Source organism: Balaenoptera borealis, assembly GCF_965194805.1.
Source record: "Balaenoptera borealis genome assembly, chromosome: 15".
In the NCBI taxonomy this organism is placed as follows: domain Eukaryota; kingdom Metazoa; phylum Chordata; class Mammalia; order Artiodactyla; family Balaenopteridae; genus Balaenoptera; species Balaenoptera borealis.
This window is the reverse complement of record NC_138871.1, coordinates 13,472,926-13,495,980: the sequence shown is the minus strand read 5'-3', so window position 1 is coordinate 13,495,980 and position 23,055 is coordinate 13,472,926. Positions and strand designations below refer to the sequence as shown.

The 23,055-nt window shown below is 45.7% G+C and overlaps 2 protein-coding genes across 3 annotated transcripts in view; one reads left to right on the top strand and one right to left on the bottom strand.

Annotated features, from left to right (window-relative positions):
- The window catches only part of RMND5A (required for meiotic nuclear division 5 homolog A), a 60,372-nt gene extending 52,547 nt beyond the window's left edge, over positions 1 to 7,825 (top strand). The window contains exons 8-9 of one of the 2 annotated variants that reach the window (XM_082357872.1): positions 1,913 to 2,067; positions 3,337 to 7,825. In XM_082357872.1, coding sequence (XP_082213998.1) covers positions 1,913 to 2,067; positions 3,337 to 3,400 — 219 coding nt within the window. In that variant the 3' untranslated portion in view covers positions 3,401 to 7,825. The remainder of the gene's footprint in view (positions 1 to 1,912; positions 2,068 to 3,336) is intronic. The other variant, XM_082357873.1, reaches the window with a different exon arrangement.
- A 3,668-nt stretch (positions 7,826 to 11,493) lies between these two features.
- Positions 11,494 to 22,177, bottom strand: CD8A (CD8 subunit alpha). Its single transcript, XM_082357898.1, has 6 exons — positions 21,997 to 22,177; positions 21,536 to 21,901; positions 20,850 to 20,960; positions 20,556 to 20,666; positions 19,235 to 19,265; positions 11,494 to 17,066 (listed from the first exon to the last, which is right to left on the bottom strand). The coding sequence occupies exons 1-6, from the start codon at positions 22,043 to 22,045 to the stop codon at positions 17,015 to 17,017; spliced, it is 720 nt and encodes a 239-aa protein (XP_082214024.1). The 5' UTR covers positions 22,046 to 22,177; the 3' UTR covers positions 11,494 to 17,014.
- Positions 22,178 to 23,055: the final 878 nt, after the last annotated feature.

The window sequence follows — 23,055 nt, the reverse complement described above, 5'->3', positions numbered from 1 at the left end:
ATCAGGGAACATTATTGTAGCCTTTTGACAGGGGTTCTTTTATGTGTATGTAGACATGATTAAACAGTAGAAGTGGGGAGCTGGTACATTTTGGAGGCGCTGGAGGAGCTTTCTTACCATTTTGACTTAGAGTGGCAGTGACAGCTAATGAAGGAAAGCATCAGAAGTGGGGAGGGTGGATATACTGTAGCATGTGGTGTGTTCTAAGTGCAGTTGCTAAACCACTCGTACTGTGAACTTTTTAAAATATGAAAGCAGTGAGTCAACTTGATTTAGTTTTGTCTGAAACATTGATATTTCTGAGATCATGAGCTTGTGCTGGTTATATTTTTCTAATACCAATTAAAATAAGTGTATAGCTGTTAAAGGTCGTCGCAGCGACACCTGCGGTCATCAGTGGCCCTCCCGTGCTGTGTGTCCACTGTTGTCACGGACTGGGCCGTGGTTTTAAACATCTGCTCCAGTCACTTGCCAACTCTCTAACTTCTCAAAGCAGTAGTTTGTCCATCTCTGAAATGGGGACCATCCTTCTCTTTATGGGGCTATTAAAGGCTGGAGGTAACAGAGGGATGCTTAGAATAATATAGGACACATAGTAGGCAGTCAGGTTTTGTTGCCGTAGTAGTTATGACATGGAGCAATAACAAAGGTCATCGTGTGTGTATGTTTCCACCAGGCCTCTGACAGTAGGCGCTGAAACTTTGACGGGAATTATCATTCCTGTCATGACTTGGTCACAGACCCTAAAGGGCTAAAATATGCATTGGGCTTTTTGCTTTTTCTCTGCCACCCCTGTGCGCAGGTTTATCTGCAATTACCCTGTTCTTCCAGCTGGTAGCTGTCGGTTGGTTGCCCCAGCTTCTCAGAGATCTGTCCTGATGAAAGGCGCAGGTGCACTGCCAGTCCTGAGTGTGGTCGGGACACGAGCAGTACCCTGCATTGTGGCTGCTCATTTGAGCAAGTGTAAAGAACTTGAGCCTTCACTTGCTTTGCTGAGGCAGGTGCCTGCAAGAACCTGCCAGTTTCCCAGGTGTATTGTCAGTATCTTTTGACACTTGCGCACTAGAACAAAGCACACTGAAATCTGAATTCACCCAAAGCCTGTGTGTCAGGGTAATAAAACAGTTGCGGGGCGGTGGGGGGGTGGGGGGGAGGATGATCTGGTCATTTTTTCTCAGGATTATTGTTACACTTTGCCACCTTTCTTGAAAGAATCTGAGCAATAGACTTTTATGTAGATATAGCCATTTTAGATTTAAAAGGAAAGAAAACAGAAAGAGCTGATGTTTGTGGAGCCTCTGTCCTGTGTGAACCACTATGCTAAGGTGATTTCATAGCTGTTGTTTTGTTTACTGCAAAGAGAGATAGCTGACACAAGTGCTGTGAGCTCAGATGGATGGGTTGTGTATTCTCCTGCTGAACTTCCGTCTAAAGCCCTTGTTTCAGGTAGTTTCTCTGGACAATTACACATAAAACATGGAAAAGATCTGGATCTGAAGCCCACACAGCAGTAAACAATGTTTAGTCTACCTTTAAAGGAATTATCGCACTGAATTGTATCACCTAGCTAAGGGTGCTGTAAAAACAGTCAGGATTTCGGGTGGGTTTACTCTTCGATATATCCTGATGAATTTTCAAGAGTATTTGACTTGTAGAGTGTTGCCTTGCCTTTGACTCTTGCTCTCAGGCATCAGAATTTGGTTTGATACATAGTGTTAAAAATAATTTAGAATTGTGAGGTAATACTTTGAACCCCAAAGACTGTCCATCTTTGGTTAGTTTAGAAGAGCGCTGTAAAAAGTTACCTTCAGATGAGTAGGTTTGATACATGTTCTTTGCTGCAGCGTACGTATTGATATGTGGATGGTTTTCTGTAATATAACGTGAGCCTTTTACCTTTTTTTAAAAACAGATTGAAGTGGACCTTGGTAAAAAGTGCTGGTATCACTCAATATTTGCCTGTCCTATTCTTCGTCAGCAAACAACAGATAACAATCCACCCATGAAATTGGTCTGTGGTCATATTATATCAAGAGATGCCCTGAATAAAATGTTTAATGGTAGCAAGTAAGTGTCTGACTTTTTTAGTGGCAGTAAAAAAAAAAAAAGAAACAAATACTCTTTTGGAACTTAGTGGGAAGATAAGTAACAAGGATAAATAAATGTAGCTAGAATTTAGAAATAAACAGATTTCTTAACTACTTATTTAGTTTAGTGGGTGGTATCTTTTCTCAGTCTTTAGTCTTTGTTCGTGAATTTATTGATTAGATTTATAAGCATGATCTTTAACTCTTAACTTTTTGGGTGGGTGGTACATTGTCATCTCAGCCCTTCCCCTCCCTTTTACACAAATGGTAGCATGCTATATATACACTGTTCTGAACTTTGCTTTTTTTCACTTAGTGATACATCTTGGAGATTTTTTTATGGTATAGAAAGAGCCCTCATTCTTTTTTAAAGCTGTAGATTATTCTGTCATATGGAAATGTGATAATTTATTTAACCAGCTCCCTAACGATGAGCATGTAACTTTTGTTACTATAAAGTGAATTACCGTATCTATATGTGATTTATAAATTTGTAGAATTGTAATTCAACAGGTATATACATTTATAATTTCTATACATAATGAACCCAAATTTAAAAATACAGTCTCAAAACCCTATTTCTAGCTAAGGCAGCTAGAAAATTTCTCATTGGGGTTCATTTCAGACCCATTATGGTGAAGTCTTTCTTTTAAGAGAAGGCCCTGAAGCTGTTCACGTTCTTCCCAGAAACCCTGGGAGTGCAGATAGGTGGTGACTTGAAGCCAGAGCTTGATCTTGGTTCAGACCATGCTGGTTTCATGTGCCACTACAGGGTATTGTGTGCCACGACGGGGCATGTAGGCTGCTCTGGGTAGGCGGAGCGGCTGGCATCAGATTTGCTGCATGTGAGTGGATTGTGACACCAGTACCTCTGAAAGTCATTTTGAGATAGGTATGAGCTAAACCTTGGAGAAGAAAGATTGGATTTACTTCTGAAACCCCAAAAGTAATTTTCAGAACAGTTGCCTTTGTTTTCAAAATAGTTTTCACTGATTTCCACTGAAGAAGAGCCTTGAAGTTTAGCATCTGGCTTGGATGGTGTTTATTTGTGACCCTTCAAAGCTTGGCTGTTAACATTAAGGGAAAGCACAGTTAATCCTCAAAGCAAAAAACAGACGTGTGCATGTGTGTGTGTGTGTGTGTGTGTGTGTGTATGTGTGTAATTGTTAAAGACTCTATAACTAGATAAAAATTGAATGCTCGGTACTGATCCTGTTCCTTGATTTAACGTTTTCTTTCTTGTCTTTAGATTAAAATGTCCATATTGTCCAATGGAACAAAGTCCAGGGGATGCCAAACAGATATTTTTCTGAAGAAATAACTTTAGTTTGCAATTTGTAAGTGAAACTGAATCGAGAGTGCATTTCAGAAGAGCACGTTCCATTTAATGCAGCTAACCAAGGACTCCCGTGTTTATATAAGCTAATGCTCCGGAAACTTTGCCAACATTTTAGTGTATACACACTGAGGGGAGTGCTCCAGATGAATATTATCATAGGGCTTTATTATATTCTTGGTCTTCATTTCTGATCAAGTAAATACACCAGCAGTTGTCATTCAATGCAGGTTTTTGTACTTAATTATATGGTGATTTTTTTACTTTTTAAGAGCAGAAACAGAAATTTACCTTCCTGCCATGTGTTTAATATTTCTCCTGCTTTTACTTTTGTCATTCTCCTGATAACTGTAAGCCTTGAGAATGTGTGTGAAAAAGTTTTATTTCCTGTTATGTATACATAATTAAATGAAAATTCTTCAGAAAAAGTTTGAAAAACTGAATTGTGGTTATGAAACTAATCTGCAGGGGTTTTTTTGCTTAAGGAAGAGAGCTGTGATAGATTCCAAATTTGCTTTTTGTGATGTTTTCCTCTGCTCCAGCTCTCACCAAGAAGTCAGCAGACCTGCATCTGAGCTCTGCTTGTAGCCCCAGCAGGCTACCTGTTATAAAATTCCATCACCAATTTATTAGCAAGTTGGTGTGAGCAGTCTTCCACTAGAACAGAGTGGAAGCAGTACTATTGTTTCTTTGCTTTTATTGCCAAGAGGTGCTTGTTTTAAAAGAGTGTTCAATAAAACAAAATCGTGAAGTTAGAAGTGTTCTTAAGTTGATATTTGCTCTCTTGGTCTTGGTAGCCCTCTTCTCTAAAATCTGCTTTCAGGACTTGGCTGTTTATATTGCATTTGTATATCATTGCAGGCACAGTGTTGCGTGTATGTGTATATATATATATGTGTATATATATATATGTGCACCAGCATTAAACATTGTGTATCTGGAGGGGAAGAAGCATGTTCCAGTCCTAAAGTGCAGTTACCAGACTCATCACTTTCAACCCTTAAAGTTAGAAGCTAGCAAATTTTCTGTAGTGCAGAATATGTTTATTGCTGTTTTTGTATTTGAATAGTATACTGTTCAATGCCTCTCTTCTGCAAAGCATATCATCTCATTGACTGTGAATCTGTATATTATTCGAATGGATACAGATAACGATCTTTTCTCTTGTGAGGTATCTTCATTTAATGCACTGTCCAGAAATAGCCATGTGTAAGAGTCTTTCTCTGTATGCTGAACTACATGGAAAAGACTTCTGTGGACATAATTCTGACTTAAACCCATGAAGTTACTTCATTTTGAGAAGAATGTCATATGGAAATCACCAAATACTTTGCAACTCTGTGTCGTCTGACACGGAACTGAATATCAATAGAGGAAAACTTTCATGAGAAAATGAAGAAAGAAGAATACACAGAAGCAAAGACAAATGTGACGCTTCACATTTTAAACTGCAGATTGACTTCGTTTGCGGGGGAGGGAGATACCAGATCTGGTGCTAAGTTAATTGGAAACGGGCAGCATTTGCTGTAGTGTATCCTAGCCTGGATGGTTTATCCTGAAATGTTCACGTGAGGGAACGGGGATTTGTTTGTAAAGGAAAGGGGTACTGCTTGATTGCTGTGTGTGATCAGGCTGATGGCAGGAGTTACTGTGTGCTGGGGGGCTTGGCCAGGGATCGACTGGCCTGCTGAGCCGCTCGCTTTGCCCAGCCTCCGGCTCAGCCTCACGGCTTTCCTGTCGGCACCCTCTGTCCACTAACACAGTGAAGGAAGGGAGCAGAGAGAAGCTCCTTGGACTCCAGGAGAAGGTAGAGAACTCCAGGCGACACTCTGGCCGAGGATGTAAAATTGCTTTATTATGTATTTTTTCCTTTGAATGAAACCCAGAGTGTCTTTTTTTTTTTTTTTTTTTTTTACCTTTTTCTCACTAGGCCAGATGTAGTTTTAGTTTTAGTTACAACTTACTCTCACCTTTCCACCTCAAATACCTGCACAACATTTAGGCTTTACATAAGGTTGGAACAATACAGACATTGCTCCAGAGGCTGGTGGTAAATGTCTGTTGGCGGCCAGACACTTCACACAGCTGGCTCAGGCCAGTTTCAAGGAGAAAATCAGGAGAGAGCTCTGCTTTGTCCCTCTCCCCGTGTTGGAAATCCTGTTGACAGTTTTCTGTGCAGCTCATGAAACTTGAGAAAGAATATGCTTTAATGGAAGCATTTGATTTTACAGCTTCCTGTGCAAGGTCCTTGTGGTCCCACTGGGCAGGGTTAGGGCCAAAAATTTGAAACTCTATTGATCTGACAATTTAACGTGCAAATGATGTCTTGTAACCTTCTTTAATTATAAATGCATGGACTTAAAATTCACTGGTGACTAAATGTGAAGGAGAGAGGTGGATTTGAAGAGGCCAGACCTTAACCAAAGATGCTGAAATAAAACGTGCTGTCCTTTCTACTCTAGAAACACCTTCACCAATGGTGTCAGGACCATGTCATTACTGAGGCTGTCAGTCAGCAGCGCGGGCGGACGCACTTCGTCGCTCTCTGCTTCCTCTTGCAAAAGGTCATGAAAAAGAGCCAAGGTTTTTACAGTCAGACTAATTATGTCCATTGAAGACAGAATTTCAGAGTGGTTTCCTAAATTTCTTTAGGAAACCATTTCCATTTACCAGTCATGGACAAAGGCCATGGGACTATGCTAAACCAGTAAAACCTTATCAGATTCTTAGATTCTGATTTAGAGCATCTGTGCTTTCAAGTACAGTCTGAAGTGCAGTGGCTAAGGTTGTCTTTTGATCTTTTTTTCTCCTTTGTGCGATCATCACAAATGCCATTTCTGTCGTTTTAGTGGTGATTATATTGATACTTCTAATACATAAATGAACGGGTATTGGTGCCTCTTGATTTTTAAAATTTCGAAGAAAAGAGCCACCTCATATTCATAGGGTGTGTGAGTATTTTGTGGGTGTATGAGCATTTGATTGAAACTAAGGAAATGATGAAGTAAATCTTTTGTTTTGATTTTTCTGTAGCAGCTGATGATGTATACAGAGACACTAAAACCCACGCCACATTTTGTGGGGCAGTGAGGATCCTTTTTTCTCTCCAGGTAGTCCCACAGGTTATGCAGTTTAAAGTTCAGTAAATTTTACGCTGTGAGTTATTTTCCACCTCGGTGGTTTCAGCCTTTGGGACAGTAGATACTGCAAAAACCAAGAACTCTTGGTTTATCTGCACAAGACAAGCTGCTGGTAGACATTAGCCCTCTGGTTTTCCAGCTCAACCTCTGATTAAGTGGATTGACAGGCTGGCCAGTCTGCTTAGTCAGCTGACTCAGGTTATTTTCAGGGAAGGCATGGAGGCATGTTTGGTTAATTTCATCACTAGGATGTGTAAGGTGAAGACACAAACCAAATACCTTTAATTACTTAACTCTTCGTACATTATCTTTGGTAACACTAGAATGCTCTGGTCTTAGGGGAATGTTAGCAGGGAACACAACAGAAGGTTTGGTGCTTCATAAGCCTGTCCGGCTACGGCAGGTTTTATGTAGTACGGTGGTGTTTACCATAAGCAGGTACAAACTTCACGAACTGTTCTTACTCAACGATAATTGAATAGATACCAAAAATGGAATGACAAATGTATTTTAATAGCAGATGAGGCAATTAGTTTTAGGGCGAGTTTTTCCGCTGTTGATTTTACTTCAAGATGTAGGGAGAGAAAACAGTTTAGTTTTCAAGACATTTCCCTCTACAGTTTGAAACTGTAGTGAGCATATGCTTCATTTACTTCCAAAGAGGCAGAAGCAGCTGGAACTGGCTTATAGCACATGCTTTGTTTCATGTTATGGGTGATGACCTACACTCTTACTTTAATGTTCTCCAGCAAGGCAGATGTGGGGTTCACGAGGACTTAGTGCCTGATCTTTTCTTTTGGGAAGGGGTGGGAGTGAATGTATCGGGGATGGGAGGGAAGCTAGGAGAAGAAAATGGGAGCGTGAATGAGTGTGCATGTGTCTGAAATTCACCATTACCCCCACCTGTGTCTAGCAAGGAACAGGTATTTAATGTATTTTGCTCCTGACTGCAGTGTGCATGTATTTTTTTGCCCTCCTCCATGTTTTCTAGACTTATACTAAAAGGATTCATCAAATCATCTTGTTCAGATGGCTCAGGATTGTATTTCTTTTGCTTACCCTGTGCTCTTGGGTTCTATAGTATTTCTATAATTATGTAACAATAGTGTTGCACTGTAATCTATCATATAGAGCTATATGTATGGAAAATTTTGATCAGTTTTTTTAAGAAATGTATCCTGTTTGCAAAGGCACAATAAAGTTGCATCTTATAGACTATAGGCAATAAAGCTAACAATAAACCTTATTTAACACAAACCATATTCACATTCTCTGTTCATTTGATCTTGAGAAAAGTCTAGCATATCCAGTAGTTTCAGGGATATCATTTTAACTTAACAGGTTCTGATCTGTTTAATTTCTAAATCTCAGACTGATATAATAGAGTTTTGGAAAACTATAAGAAATGCTTTGTTAGTGTGTGTATTCCTATGTAAAACACATGGCTTCTCCTGTGTATATTTTTAAAAATTAAAGAAATGCACATTTGAAAAGTGTTTTGTGGAACCAGTCTGTATAAATGTGACAGGTGCCAGAGGTAGGAGGGAGGGAGTATGGAGGTAAGAGAACATCGCTGTCTGTATTTGCTGAGGGTCTGCACGTAAAGAATTTAAGGAAGTATCTTTGTCACCATCTCATCCTGTTTCTGGGCCACCAGCAGTGTGAGAAGAGGAGGTGGCTGGGCACTGTCCCCAGTTTCTAGGGGGGGGATTGGGTTACTGTTTACAGGTTTCCTGCCCCTCATGCTCATCCTGTGGATGCCTAGGATCCTCTGACCAAGTGAATAGTGTGTGACTGGGAAGAGGGGCCCGGAAACAGCTCTGCCCAGGCTGCTGGTGGAGTGGGGCGTGAACACCCAGCTTTGCCAAGGAGGAACAGAGGGCGAATTGTCATACACCGTGACACACTAAGGTGGTAGAGACCAAGGATCTATTTGTGCTGCTTCTGTATATTTTCTAAGAAAGACTCATTCTCATCTGAAGTTTTAGAATGTTTCTACCTAGGGGAATCAGGGTGGGTTCTACCCAGTCGCATTTGGAGCTAGTGGTCCAGGGGGTATAGATGCGGCCTGGCATCGCTACCTATCCCTGCATTTGGGGCTCTCCAGACTCAAAGTGTGGTCGGTCTCTAGCAGCATTGGCATCACCTGAGAGCTTGTGAGAAATGCAGAATCCCAGGCCTCAGCCCAGACCTGATGAATCCACATCTGCATGCTTGTGAGAAAACTGGCTTCCCTCACAAGGAGCTTCTTGGATGCTCCCTTATTTTGTGAAGTATCCTTCCTCTTAAATGTGGCAGGTAAGGATCACATGTACTGAACAAAATTTACCCTGATGACTAAGTCCAGAGTCATCAAGAAAAGTTAAATTGAGTGTGCTTTGAACTCTGTTTTAGTATGGTTATTTTAGAAATCAGTGTATTTCTTTAGGCATCCAGGTAATTGAGGGAGTGTTTGTTGTATTCACAGCATGGCAAAATGCATTTTCCACCCCTCTCCAAATGGGGAAGGTTGAGCACCAAAGATGTAAAATAATAGATTTTTGTCATGGCAGAATAAAGACTGAAAATGCACCTTCAGATGAACAGCTTGATGCTTCTCACCCTCAACTGCCAGTAGAGAAGCTTGATGATAAACAATATCCCAGCAAACACAAACGTCACTTCCCAGAGGACACTCTTTCCTAACTTTTTTTCTGGCACTCAGTAAGAAATTAATATAACCCTGTATACACATAAAAGTTTACAACTCTGAAACAAGTTTTACAGAACTATATATTTAATGCTTATGTGTGGTGCGCTCTGATTTTTTTTTTTTTAATTTATTTTAGGCTGCGTTGGGTCTTCATTGCTGCGCGCGGGGGCTACTCATTGCGGTAGCTTCTCTTGCTGCAGAGCACAGGCTTCAGTATTCGTAGCTCGAGGGCTCTAGAGCGCAGGCTCAGTAGTTGTGGCTCGCGGGCTTAGTTGCTCCACGGCATGTGGGATCTTCCCGGACCAGGGCTCGAACCCGTGTCCCCTGCATTGGCAGGAGGATTCTTAACCACTGCGCCACCAGGGAAGCCCTCTGATATTTTTTATTATTTGGTTAATGCTCATCAAGACAATTGATTTCATGACTCTCTAATGGGTCGGGATCCACTGTTTAAAAAAGCCTTGCATTGGGAATTCCCTGGCGGTCCAGTGGTTAGGATTCTGCGCTTTCAATGCTGAGGGCCAAGAAGCCGCGAGGCCCGGCACGAATGGATGCATGCATGGATGGATGGTTGGATGGTTGGATGGTTGGATGGGTGGTTAGGCAAGCCAGCCAGCCTCGCATTAAGGGACGACAGTGTAATGATCCATTCACAAAGCTTCGTTGAAATCTCCTGTCAATGTGTATGATAGAAAGTATTTTTTTCTTTTTCCAAAAAACCTTTTCCTTGCAGCGGGGTGTTATGCGCCCATGAGTCTTCCATGCTAGCAAATGTAACATTCCTGAACATTAGAAGCACTGCCTAAGCAAGGGCTCATGTGTGTCAGGGAATTTTGTATCTCCTTAGCTATGCTTCCTTCCAGCTTAGAAAAGTGCAAAGTGCTTCAAGCTAAATACTGGCTTGGGCAATAGAATCCATTAGTTAGTAACTTAAGCAGTTGTGTGCCTGTTAAATGCAGAAAGTACTTAACATATCATGGAATGACACCTTCAGTCAGTCAACACGGAATTTTTTTTTTAAGCGCCAGGCACTGGGAGGAAACAAGTTCCTGGGCCTCCAGGAGCTTATGGATGGCTGGTAAGTGCAGAAAAGTAGAAAAGTACGAAGACCCTGTAGTGAGGTTAATTCCCACCAGTGACCTAACTACTGGATGATGATGGGAGAGAAGAGAAAGGAGAGATGTAATGATTTGTGTGTGTGGTCTTTTTTTTTTTTTTGGCTGCACCCCGCAGCTTGCGGGAATCTTAGTTCCCCAACCAGGGATCGAACCCGCGTCCTCGGCAGTGAAAGCGTGAAGTCCTAACCACTGGACCGCCAGGAAATTTCCTGATTTGTGTGTCTTTAAGGTCCACTCTGGCCACAGTGGTCTGAAAGGTGGTTGGGGAGAGGAGGAGGTTAGACCCTGGGAGGCCAGTACAGTAGGTAATGAAGCTGAGAGTGAGTTTTTCTTAAGCACTCTAGGTTCCGGGAGGAGAGTGGTGAACAAGACAGACTTGGTCTCTACTCTCAGTGAGGGTAATCTGAGAGAAGTGTAATGAAAATGCAGCAAGGTGATGCTTTTGTCACACACAGTGCTCCAAAATCTTTTGTAATATATAAAGGCATTGAAGCGTTCTTGTCTCTCAAAGCGATGGGGCTCCTTGCTCTGGTGTTCTAGAAGATATTCCCATTTCTTTCTATTGTCTCCAGTTTCTAGGTGAGTTTCTAACTTCTCCACACTCTGCTTACTTATACTGGTCCCCTACACTATGGGGGTTGTGTAATGATATGCCAATCTCCCGTTGGGACTGGTCTTTTTACTCCGTTTGAAGACTGCATTCAGCCACAGAGCAAGTGCTGCCCTTCAAATGAACGGCTTTGGTGTCCTTTCCCCTCTGAAGCAAAGATGTGCCTTAAAAGGAAACACGTTATTTGTTAGCGTTCAAGACTGTTTCGGGAGCTTTCCCCTTTTGATCAGGTTAGAAATGCATTTTAGGTTTCCTTTCATTCTTAACACAAGACTGTTGCTTTTAGTTATTTTAGATTAGTGAGCTAATCAGCCCTACAGAGGAATTTCACAGGAAATTATTACATTGTTGTGAAAGCTTTGAGAGGTGGTTCTGGAAATTTGGGCTGAGGGCCCGTGTCTGGGCTAGTGTGTATCAGTTAGCACCATGTGTGCTGCAGGCAGTCTGGGGTATGTGTGGTGGCTTCATGCTGTTAACTTCATATGTTAAGCCTGGGGACCCAGGCTCCTGTCATTCTGCTCCACAGCCTTGACGTGTGGCCTCAGTTTCACCTCTGATCATATCTGTGTTCCAGGCAGGAAGGAGGAGGAAAGGAGTGGGGAGAGAACAAGCTTCCAGCTGAGTTAGCCCCTTTGAAGTCTTCCCCGGAAACTCTACCGAGTGACTTACGAGCCACGTTTGGCTGCAAGGAAGTCTGGGAAATGTAGTCTTTGAGCCTGGCACATCGCCGCCTATAATAAAATGAAAGTTCTGTTCGGAAGGAAGAAGGGGAGAATGGTTGTTAGGAAAGCAACCTGCAGTCTCTGCCACACTTAACCATGTATTTCAGCCAGGAAACAGGTGAAATTTGATTCACAGAATGGAATTAAGTCATCAGCACCAGTAGTCAATGCTTTCACCTGCCCTGAGCTACTGGACAAATGAGGAGTTATCTGTCAGCGCTTTTCACTGACAGTATGTCTCCTCGAGCTGCATTTCTTGGCCCCTGGTGGTATTCAGAAGCAGCAACCTCGCCCTAACTTCCAACAGAACCCCTGTTCTACGCTTGTTCTAGAACATTCTTCCCATTTGTTGAATTTCAGAGCAGGTGGTGACCTTTGTTCTCTACCTTGGGCTGCATAGGTAAAAAGAGTACATTTGGTTTTGAGATGCTTTTAGACTTTTAGAGAATTTTTAAGTGCTCTACAGGCAGACCTTGTTTTATTGCACTTCAATTTCTTGTGCTTCACAGAGATCGTGTTTTTTACAAATTGAAGGTTTGTGACAACTCTGCGTTGAGCAAATCTATTGGTGCTATTTTGCCAACAACATTTGCTTACTTCATGTCTCTGTCACATTTTGGTAACGCTAGCAATATTTCAAACTTTTTCACTATTTTATGTGTTATGGTGATCTGTGATCAGTAATCTTTGATGTTACTGCTACGACTTGCTGAAGGCTCAGATGATGGTTAATACTTTTTAGCCATAAAGTTTTTACAATTAAGGTATGTGCATTTTTTTAGACATAAAGCTATTGTACACTTAATAGACTACAGTATAGTATAAACATAACTTTTATATGCACTGGGAAACCAGAAAATTCGAGTGATTTGCTTTATTGTGATACTTGCTTTATTGCAGTGGTCTAGAACCGAACCCACAATATTTCTGAGGTTTGCCTGTATTTGCCTAATTTTAAAATTAAAAACAGACTGTAAAATATTCAATATAGCAAAGCAGTTAAGAGTTTGGGCTATGGGATTAGACCTGAGTTCAAATCCCAATCCCACCAGATTCTAGTTGTAGAATCTTGGGCAAGTGATAGAAACTTCCTATCTATGCCTTAGTTTACTCATCTGTAAAGTAGAATAATAGTTCCTACCTCATGGTTTTGATGAGGCCTAAATGAGATACCTGGCCCGTGGTGAGTGCTGAGTAACTGGTAGCTATTATTTCGTTAAGTCAATGAAACATAAGACTGATGACATATGCGGGTCACAGCCAGCTCAGAGAGAGCAGACAAGGGGAATTTGTAACTGGCATGCAAAGGTGAGATAGGCCTGCAGGGATGGGGCCTTCGGTAGGTGCTGAGATGACCAATGGTCGGGCACATCCTTTTCCCACTCTGCTGGCCTCAGCCAACTGTTCTAAGGATGGTAAGACTCTCCTGTGCAGTGGACAGGCACAGCCCCCACCAGCACAGGGAGGGTGGTGGCACTCAGGATGCCAGGCTGAAGGGAGCTTCACATCACACCGTGCAGAGGCCACGTCCGTCTGGGACTGAGCTCTTGTGAGATGTGTATGAAGGGCTGTCTTCCGCACACAGGGGTGGAGATCCCTGGGTATACTAGCGCGTGGATCCATCAGGAATGACTACTGTGTACCCCTTTTCACGATAGAATTTGGAAGAATCAGACACGAGTGGCTGCATTCAGAGTGTAATTGGTACAACAGTAGTTTTGAGAAATTCGGTACAAGTTCATTTTTTCAGTATACGTTTGTTACTATGTTCCAGGAGCTGTTCTAGGCACTTGGAAAATACATATAAGCGTGTGTATTCTTGCCAAGAACCTTTTGAGGTGGGGACTATTGTTACCCTCATTTTACAAGTGGGGAAACTGAGGTATTGAGACGTTGTCATTTGCTGGAGAACACACAGTTAATAAGTAGCAGAGCCAGGGAGCTGCTTTCAGAGCCTCTGCATGTAACCTAATTTAAGGTTATCGTGGCCTCCTGCAGCTCCCTTTGGTGGAGAGGCACTGCTCAAACCTGCCTTTCAGAGCAGGTTAAGGGGTGCCTGTCCCTACCTGTTGTAAAATCATGTGCAGGAAGGATTTGTATACAGGCCCAGGGCAGAAGGGAGGGGGCAGCTTCTTGCTGGTTAAAGAAAAAAAAAAAAAAAAAAAAAGAGAACCTTCTCCCTGACCCACTTGTTGAAGAGTCATGGGGGATTTCCAAGCATATGGTGGGCTCTCTTAAAAACAGTTTAAAAGCTGGAGAAAGAAACCACCAATTTCTCTGTTTTTTTCTTCCACAAATAGGATACATTTTGTTAAGAGAATGCATGTTTGTTTAATGAACCACACTGAGGCTGGATTCTGGCCAGCTGATAAGCAAGTGTACTGCCTAGTACAGAAGTCATTTCTCTAGTTCCTGTTTTTCAGGGTCCAAAAACGTGTTGTGGGCATCTTTCACATGGGAGAATTTGTAAAACCAGAGCTTCAGGCTAGAGATTGGCAAGTAAGATACGACTGTTGGACCTGAGGCCTTCGGCTTTGAACTGTGGGTGTTCCTCCCGCACGTGTAGAACAGGCAGGCTGGATGTCTGTGGTCTCCGGAGAGCCCTGAGCCTAGATTCGCAGCCCCCTGCTAGCATGCTTTAGGCCTCGTGGTCTGCAGACTGGCATTCTATTTTCTTCCTGGTCTCAAGGGCCAACTCTAATGAATGCTTTTTCCTATGTTGATGTTTTTAATCTCCAAGTTGTTGTTTACCATATTATTTGTGGTAAGTGAAACCCTTTTGTAGGGGGTATGAAAAAGATCAGTAAGTATTATATTTAACCCTCTCTGGGGCCTCCCTAGCATAGCTCCCCGGCTGCTTACACCTGAGCTGCAGGTTGGAGAGCAAATGCTCTTTTCCTGTCCCTTCGCCCTGGCTCAGATTCTCTGACATTGGTGCTCCACGGCCATCCTCTCCACTTAGTCCCATGAGGACAGCCATCCTTACAAGTTTCTCCCGTGAGGAGAGGAGTGCCCTTTGTGGGATGCTTCTCTCCTCACCTCTTTCAGGGAACCCAGAGACAGCCCCAGAGCCTGGCACCCGCTCCAAGCTGGGCCTCAGTCCCTGGGGTGTCTCCCCCCAACCCTGGTCTGGTTAGCTTGATATGTTCGTGAGGAGGGGTCAAGAACCAGATTTTGTCTCAAAGGAACTTTCTCAGCTTTCATTTCTGCTTTCCCACACTCGGGATACTTTTTCCTCTAGAATTTTGTTCTCTAAAAGTAGACTGTTTTTAAAAATTAAGGCTGTGGAAGGCAGTTTCTGGGAGGCAGGGAAAGCTCTATTTCTGCCCTGGTGCTGGGTATGCGAGTGTTCATTTAATAGCGACTCGGAGCTGTATGCTTACGACTTGTGCACTTTTCAGTATGTATATTTTACCTGAACAACAGACATGAAGATTTTGTGATTTATTATGAGAGGAGTATCAGCTCATCTGTTGCCAAGAAAGAACAAAAGGAAGGAAGATGATACAAGAAGAGATGAATCCATTTCAATTGATGTGAAAATGGGGGGGATCCAAGGTGAAAGTGGGCAGTGACCCAATAATTTTAGGTATTCCTCCTAAAGATGTGTGCAACATTTTAGTAGTGTTTGTTATTATAGTAGTGGAAAACTGAAAACAATTAAATGTCAAGTCAGTTAAATGATGGCACAACCAAAAACGGAATGAGATTTTGCTATTATGAAGTATGCCATAGGACTTCCCTGGTGGTCCAGTGCTTAAGAATCCGCCTTCCAATGCGGGGGATGTGGGTTCAATCCCTGGTCGGGGAACTAACATTCCGCATGCCATGGGGCAGCTAAGCCTGTGCACCACAACTACTGAGCCCGCACGCTCTAGAGCCCTCGTGCTGCAACTAGAGAGAAGCCCGCACGCCGCAACGAAAGATCCTGCATGCCGCAGCGAAGATCTCATGTGCCGCAACTAAGACCCGATGCAACCAAGTAATAAAAAAAGAGTTTGCCATAAATGTTTGTTTATTAAAGCCACTTATAAAAGCATAGTGCAATCCCATTTTTTAAAAGTATATATTTTATATATATGCATAGAAAATAATCAGGAAGAATGTACACCGTAATATTAACAATGGATTATTCCTGAGGTAAAGAATTATGGGTGATTCTTATTACCTTATCTTTTAAGTTTTTTCTTCCAATGAGCATGCATTTCTTCTACAACACGGTAAGAGAGGAAATGCGTGTGTAGGGCTGCAGTTTGGGCTCTTAGCTTCCTCACCAGAGTCTGTCTGCTACGTTCCCACATCTGCTGGTCTGGGGGAGGCCAGGGCCTGTACCAGCTGCTGTCACAGTTCTGCCTTTACAAACTGTAAAAACTCACCGACGATCCCAGGAGCATGTTCAAATGCAAAATCTCAAGTTCAGAGAGAGCTGACTTCCCTTCAGCTTTCCTGATGCTCAAATCTTGTTTGCAAAGGGCAGCCTCTCCTCTTTCATGGGTCCCTCTGCAACGCAAGGGTTGGGAGAACCATCCTGCCTCCACTTCAGGATTTCACAGAGGTTTTCTTCAGAGGTCTAGTTCTTCATTTTCCAGGATTCAGTTCACCCCTTCCACTTTAGTTGAGGAATTCCTGTTACCTGTATTGTTTCACGCTTGATTATTAAAAAGTCTGATCCTGTTCAGCTACATCATAGAACTCTGTCAAGTCCTCTTGTCTTATTTCATTACCTCCTTGGGGCTCTGGGCGCAGTAATGGGTCTATCACAGGTGCTCAAAAAATCACTCGTTCTCTTGAGGCTTGAGACACAGCTCCCCATGCTGAGACAGAGGCCTCCAGAAGAGAGATCTGAACCGTGTGGAGGTTGAGCCCTGAGCCCTGCTGGGACTCTGGTCCAGCTGTCCCCCATCTCTGGGCTTCAGCCTCCTCCTTTGTAAATGGCTGGGGAAGAGGTTGGGGCTGAGTGGGTGCCGAGGCCCCCGCCAACCCTCACAGCCTGGTTCTGAGAACACAGCTTGCGGTATAGCTCTGGCCTACCTCCCCTTTACCCCAATATGGGAGCGCAACGGTATTATAACCCTTGCGGTGTACCGTAGACATGGTAGAGTCTCGTTTTGTGTCAATTAAAGTAAACACGTAAAGAAAAAGTTAACCCTTCCCACCCCACCCCCAGGAAAACAATAATAATGAGAATGAATACATGTGGAAGGAAGGAAGGCTGGAGAAACCGAAAGGGAAGGACTCTTGCTCTCCCCGTCAGGAGAGTTCTCAGTTTGAAGTCTTGTAGTGGCTGTCACGCGGGGCCCATCGCCATGCTAGGTGCATCTCTCTGAAGGGCTGGGCTTGCCTCCCTGTCTGACCACAGGCCTGGAAGAGAGGCAGGTGACCATCACTGCAGCAAGAGCCCCTGCAATGCGATGCAGCATTCACCCGTGTCTACCCACCCCTCACCAACCTCCCAGCCTTCATGGGGGTCTGAGGACTTGTCCCTGCGGCACCAGCACGGCACTGGGTGAATGACCTCAGCAACCCTGCCAAGAGCTTTCCTTGTGCCATCTTGTTTAATCCTCATGGCAACCTGAGGGGTAGCCACTGGGGATGAGAAGTTAGAGAACGTGCCCAAGGTCACATAACTAGGAGGTGGTGGAGCCAGGATCTGAAGCCAGTTAGCCTAGCTTCTTAGAGACTTTGTCAAGGTCCCCATGGAGGTGAGAGAAGCAGGCTGATAACCAAGCCATCATCTGACTTGATTCTCAGCCCTCAGGAGGATCACAGTGACAGGGGAGGATGTGAAAGAACCACCACCGTCAACCATGCAGAGCTACTTTACCTGAAAGTCCCTTTGACAACCCAAATTTGATGCTGCACTAAAAATGTGTTAATTCAGTACTGGGCTGGCACCGTCTAAATGGGCTGATTCATCGTGAGTGTCATGTCTACACACACCATCCTCCAAAACCTCTGTGTTGAAGCTGAGCTGCCCTTGGTCATCACTGAGTTTATTAACTCATGTGTGAGTTCCTCATATTTTTAATCTGCATAGCTTTGTATTTCAGGGCAGAGTTTTATTCTCAGTTGCTCATTTCAAAATGAGAATTTTCAGAAAAGATAGAGATAAGGGACGATTCTCCTCCAAAAGCTCCCAACTGTACCCTGAATATTGAAATTGCTAAAAATCCTTCTCTGCTTTTAAAGAGTCTTTATCCCCTTGGTATATCACCTCTAGTATATGCATTGGAAATTCATTACATTTCCACTGTTAAAAATAATGATGTATAAGACAGTGAACTTGGGTTCCTGAAGAGAAATATCAAGGAGTGTGAAATGTGAACCCCAGGTATAAAACCTGAAACATTTTCACCTACCAAAAGGAACTGGTGAATATAGTTGGTTATTGTTAACGCCCTCTGCCCCGGCCCCCAGCCACAGAGAGGAGCCTGGGCTTTGAATAGCAGTTGCAGCTCTGCTACTTGCTAGCAGTATGGCCTTGGACAAGTCACTAAATGTCCTAAGCCTCAGTCTCCTCGTCTGTAAAATGGTGGTCACAGTAACTATTTTAAAGGTTGTTATGAAACTTGAAACTTTTTATATATATATATACATATATATATATATATATGGCACTGGTACACTTTAGGCTTTCATCAAATGGTTGTTATTATTCAATATTATTGATAATTGGAGTGTAAGCATATCTCTGCCACCTTGGGTAGGTTTCCTGATCTCTGAGCCAGTGATCTGTGAGATGGCACCGCGGTGTTTCCCCCATGGGGTTGCTGTGAGGGTAAGGAAGACCCTGGGTATAACTCCCACCACAGAGCTGGGCTAGAGTGGGCGCTTGCAGGATGTTAGCACAGGGCTGTCTGGCCGAAGCTCGAAGAAGAGAGGAGACTGAGGCCTCTCTTCCAGACACTGTTTTTGGTTTTTGTTTTTTCCTAATCGCTTCAGAAAGATCATGGGCTGGAACTGGATAAGGGAGTCGAACTGCCAGATAGCTAATTGCCCCTACCCCTGGTCCTCCTTTCTTCCTGCTCCAGTCCTTGGCAGCAAATCAAGGCCCCGAATTGCCACAGGGAAATTAGGAACTGAGGCCATTCTTTATTTGGTTCAGGTGATAAAACTGGCTGTCTCTCAAAAAAAGTCTAGACCAAGCCAATAGGAAAAAATAAGTTTTCTTAAGAAAACTACAAGACCCAGCTGGAATCATCCAGATAAATAGACCACAGGTCTTCAGAGGAGCTAGGATTAATTGGGGGAATTCTTCAGATGGGCTTTTTGATACTAGGCCAAATAAGACAGACATTTCCTGAAGTCACACTTCTCTCCCCCTAAGCCCAACCTGGGCCTCCATTTTCTCCCCAATGTCAGCCTTCTGCCTCTCTTTGTTCAGGCACTATGCTGACTCCCTGGTCCCCAGGACTCCACTGCCATGGCCTCTTTCTGGGAAAGGTTCCCACCATCTGCTGCTTGGGGAGCCAGGACCTGTGTCCAGGGCTGCCTGGGGTTAGCAGGCCCAGAGGTTATAAGAGACTCACCTGGGACATTTGCAGACACGTCTTCGGCTCCCTGGATAAGGAAAAAGAAGGGATAAAGTGACTGCCCCATCACGACGAATAGTTCCCAAATATGGTTTCTCCTTCACTTTTCCTATTTATTTAGGATTATAACTCTTTTTTTTTTTCTAGTGTGGCTATGACTATTTTATTTAAAGCAAACAATAACTACATCGACATTATAAAAAAGACATAATAAACTTGTAAAATGACATTAGTGCATAATGATGATTGACACTGTGAAGATTAATTTATATTATAAAGAAATAAGCTGTAAAGAAAGCATGATATAATATTTATATTTTATGGTTTTAATAGTTATTATTAAAATTTTTAAAAATTGTAGACAGTTTACAATATGGTGTTAGTTTCAGCTGTACGGCAAAGTGATTCAGTTATACAAATAATATGTATATATTTTTTCAGATTCTTTTCCATTATAGGTTATTACAAAATACTGAACATAGTTCCCTGTGCTATACAGTAAGTAAGATTATAACTCATGAGAGTCCAGGTGAGGGCTTCGTTCCTATCCCTCTTTGTATCAATTTAAAAAACATTGCATATACACACTACCAAATGTAAAATCGATAGCTAGTGGGAAGCAGCCACATAGCCCAGGGAGATCAGCTCGGTGCTTTGTGACCACCTAGAGGGGTGGGATGGGGAGGGTGGGAGGGAGACGCAAGAGGGAGGAGATATGGGGATATATGTATATGTATAGCTAATTCACTTTGTTATACAGCAGAAACTAACACACCATTGTAAAGCAATTATACTCCAATACAGATGTTAAATAAAAAACATTGCAAATACAGATGTGGGTGAACGTGGGTTAGTACAATCACCTGCGTGGGATCCAAGACGGGGCGGGGGGCTCGCAAGGTGGGGGACCAAGAATAAACCATTGCCTGTCGTGGTTCTGACCCAGCCCTCCCGGGCACAGGTCCCAGGGGCACAGAGCCCCCCCCCTGCCGCGCCCCCCGCCCCCTGTCCCAGGCGTTTGTAATAAGCCCAGACCTGTGCGCTTGCTACAGGCTTTGCCCAGGGAACACCCCACCCCTGCTGCTGCCGCTCCGGGGCACTGTCTTCCTAAAAACCTCCCGGAGAGTGGAAAGAGCAGCGCGAAGGGGTCTTCCCGCGTTCTCTCTCCAGGAAAGACAAAGGCTGCGCCTGGCCCTGCGGAGCAGCTCGGAGTCCCAGGAATTCCAACTCCGACTCCCGGCAAGGGCTGCCTAGAGCGAAGCCGCGCAAAGGGCGGGAGTCGGGCGGACTCTCCCCGCCGCGATTCCCTAGGACTTACGACGGTGGCAGATGACCGTGATGACCAATAACAGGAGAAGGATGGCGCAGGTCCCGGCCAGGGGCGCCCAGATGTAGATATCGCAGGAGAAATCCAGCCCCCTTGTGTCTACTGACGACACAGAAGACGCCGACATTTAGGAGCGGGCCCGGGATCCCTCACCCCACCCCGCCAGCCGGGACACTTCCTTCTCCCGGCTCCGTCTCTCGGCTTCCCCACCACTCGGGCTGCCCTCGGCTCTACCTGCAGGATCAGGGCTGCCCCTGGCGAGGACTCTCCCCGCGCCCGCCTCACCTGCGCTGCCCGCCGAGGGCCGGCACACCTCTGGGCGCGGAGACACAGTCTGCAACGCTTTGGTGGGCGCCCGCGTGGATGGTGGCGTCGCCGGCGTCGTGGTGGGCTTCGCTGCGGGAGCAACAGAGAGTGGTTAGGGGCCGGGCTGGAGCTGTGCACGCGAACCCTCCCCACTGCTCCGCGCGCCTTTGCCAAGTGGGCGCCTCCTCCCGATTTTCCGCTGGAAGAGCCGTAGACCGCCGCCCGCGCGGAGCTCTGCGCTCAGGGCAGGGGAGATGGGGTGGGACCTCCTGGTCCGCGAACCGCACCCGGCGCCTCGGACGTGAATGCAGGGCCCGCTCCCCTCCGCCCGGCCTCTCTCCAGGGCCCCACCAGAAGCCTCGTGGGCTTGGCGGTGATACCCGCATTTTACTGACCAGCAAAGGGAGGCTCAGAGAATTTAAGTACAACTTGCCCAGGATCACACAAGCCCGGAACTCGAGCCCAGATCAACCGGACCTAAAAAGCCATCTTCAGTTCCTATCCAGTCGCACTCTAGCCCCTAGCCTCAGTTTCCTCAACTGTGAAATGGGAACAGTATCTAAGTAGCCCCCAGGGGCGCTAAGAGGCTCGAGGCGTGTGAAAAACGGACTCAGACTGAGCCCCAAACCCCACACCGAGGGGTGCCACGCCCCGGGCGCCCGGACCTGGCAAGAAGACAGGCACGAAATTGCTGAAGTACATAACCGAGTTGCTCAGGAACGAGCAAAAATAGTAGCCTTGGTCCTCCTCGCGGAAGCGGTGCAGAGTGAGGTGGAAGTTGGCGCCCTCGGCCTTGGCGCCGGAGATGTAATTGGTGTCCAGCCCCTCGGCCGGCTTGGACCGCGTGCTGGAGAGGTACACTAGGAAGATGGGTCTGGAGGGGGCCCCGGGCTTCTGGTAGAGCCAGGAGCAGCCCGACGTCATGCTGGACTGCAGCACCTCGCAGTGCAGCTTCACCTTCTCGCCCAGGCGAGCCTGCACCTGCACCGGCGACATCCGGAACGAGAATGACTCGAGGACCGCGGCGGCATCTGCGGGGCACAGGCAGTGAGGCTGAGCCGGGAGCCCCGCGCCCCGCGCCCCCCGCCAGCCCCGGCCCCGTCTTCCCCAGGGGTCGCCAACTCACGGAGCACCAGGGCCAGCGGCAGGAGCAGGGCGGTCACCGGCGAGGCCATGGCGCGCTCCCCGCGGCGCCGCTCCGCTCGCGGCTCGAAGCTCGGAGGAGCGCAGGAGCCAGTGGGACGCCGACCGAGGAAGTTGCGCCCTTCGGCCGGCCGCGGAGCCGATTTCGCGTTCGGAGGATGTGATGTCACGTGAAGTCCCGCGGAGGAGAGAGTCGCCCTCCTTTTCGCGGTTGTCACCTTCCAGCCCAGAGAGGGGGCTGGGGTCCGTGAATGGGGGCCGTCGAGGCAGCCTTGACGGGAAGCTGGGAATGGTTGAGAACCGCGGGTTTGAGGACAAGGAAAAGGGCTTGAAAGTGGCCCTTGGAATGGCTCTCCTGTGGGTGTGACAGCGGCAGAGGATAGAGATGAGAGATTTCAAGAAGGGAGGGTGAGTGAGCAGGAAGGAGAGAGAAGTGTCCACTTCCTTTGCCCTCACTCAAAGTGGCCCTAGCACCGGCACCTTGGGGCTTTGGGGCCGTAAAATGGGCCCTGAGGGCTGAAGAGGAGTTCGTGACTGGCCCACTCCTCCGGAGCTCCAAGGGGCAGCAGCCGCTCAAGCCTTGTGTGACCTCTGCTGACCACACCCTTCAGGCTTTCCCCAGCAGCTGCACCTGGCCACACAGCCTCACTCCTTCCGGCGCCCACTCAGCAGCCTCCACACCAGCCCCTCTTCTGGCCAGTCCCCCAGCCACCCTGCTGTGAACATTATTCTCCGAAAGGGCATCTGATGGTGTCACTCCCGCAACCTTCCATGACTTGCAGGACCGCGTGGCAGCTCAGCCCTGGCTTGGCTCCGAGCCTTTGGGTTCTGGCTGCTCCCAAGCCTCTGCCCTGGTCTTTCCCATCCACCTACCGCTGCATTCCCACAGGGCTTGAGATTATCTGAACTGTGGGCTCCTCTTGCCTTTGCTGTTCCCTGTGCCTGGAATGCTGTTCTGTTTCCGCCCCGGGCCCAGCTCCCGTGCTAGGGGACTTGGACCTCACCCCTCTGTACCTCTGGCTATGGGTGCTTGGTGGGGACA

Coding starts and splice junctions, on each gene's coding strand:
- CD8A (XM_082357898.1), bottom strand. CDS start 22,045: ATGGCCTCGCCGGTGACCGCCCTGCTCCTGCCGCTGGCCCTGGTGCTC. Junction 21,902..21,996: donor GCCGCTGGCCCTGGTGCTCC/GTGAGTTGGCGA, acceptor TGTGCCCCGCAG/ATGCCGCCGCGGTCCTCGAG. Junction 20,667..20,849: donor GCCCTCGGCGGGCAGCGCAG/GTGAGGCGGGCG, acceptor CTGTGTCGTCAG/TAGACACAAGGGGGCTGGAT.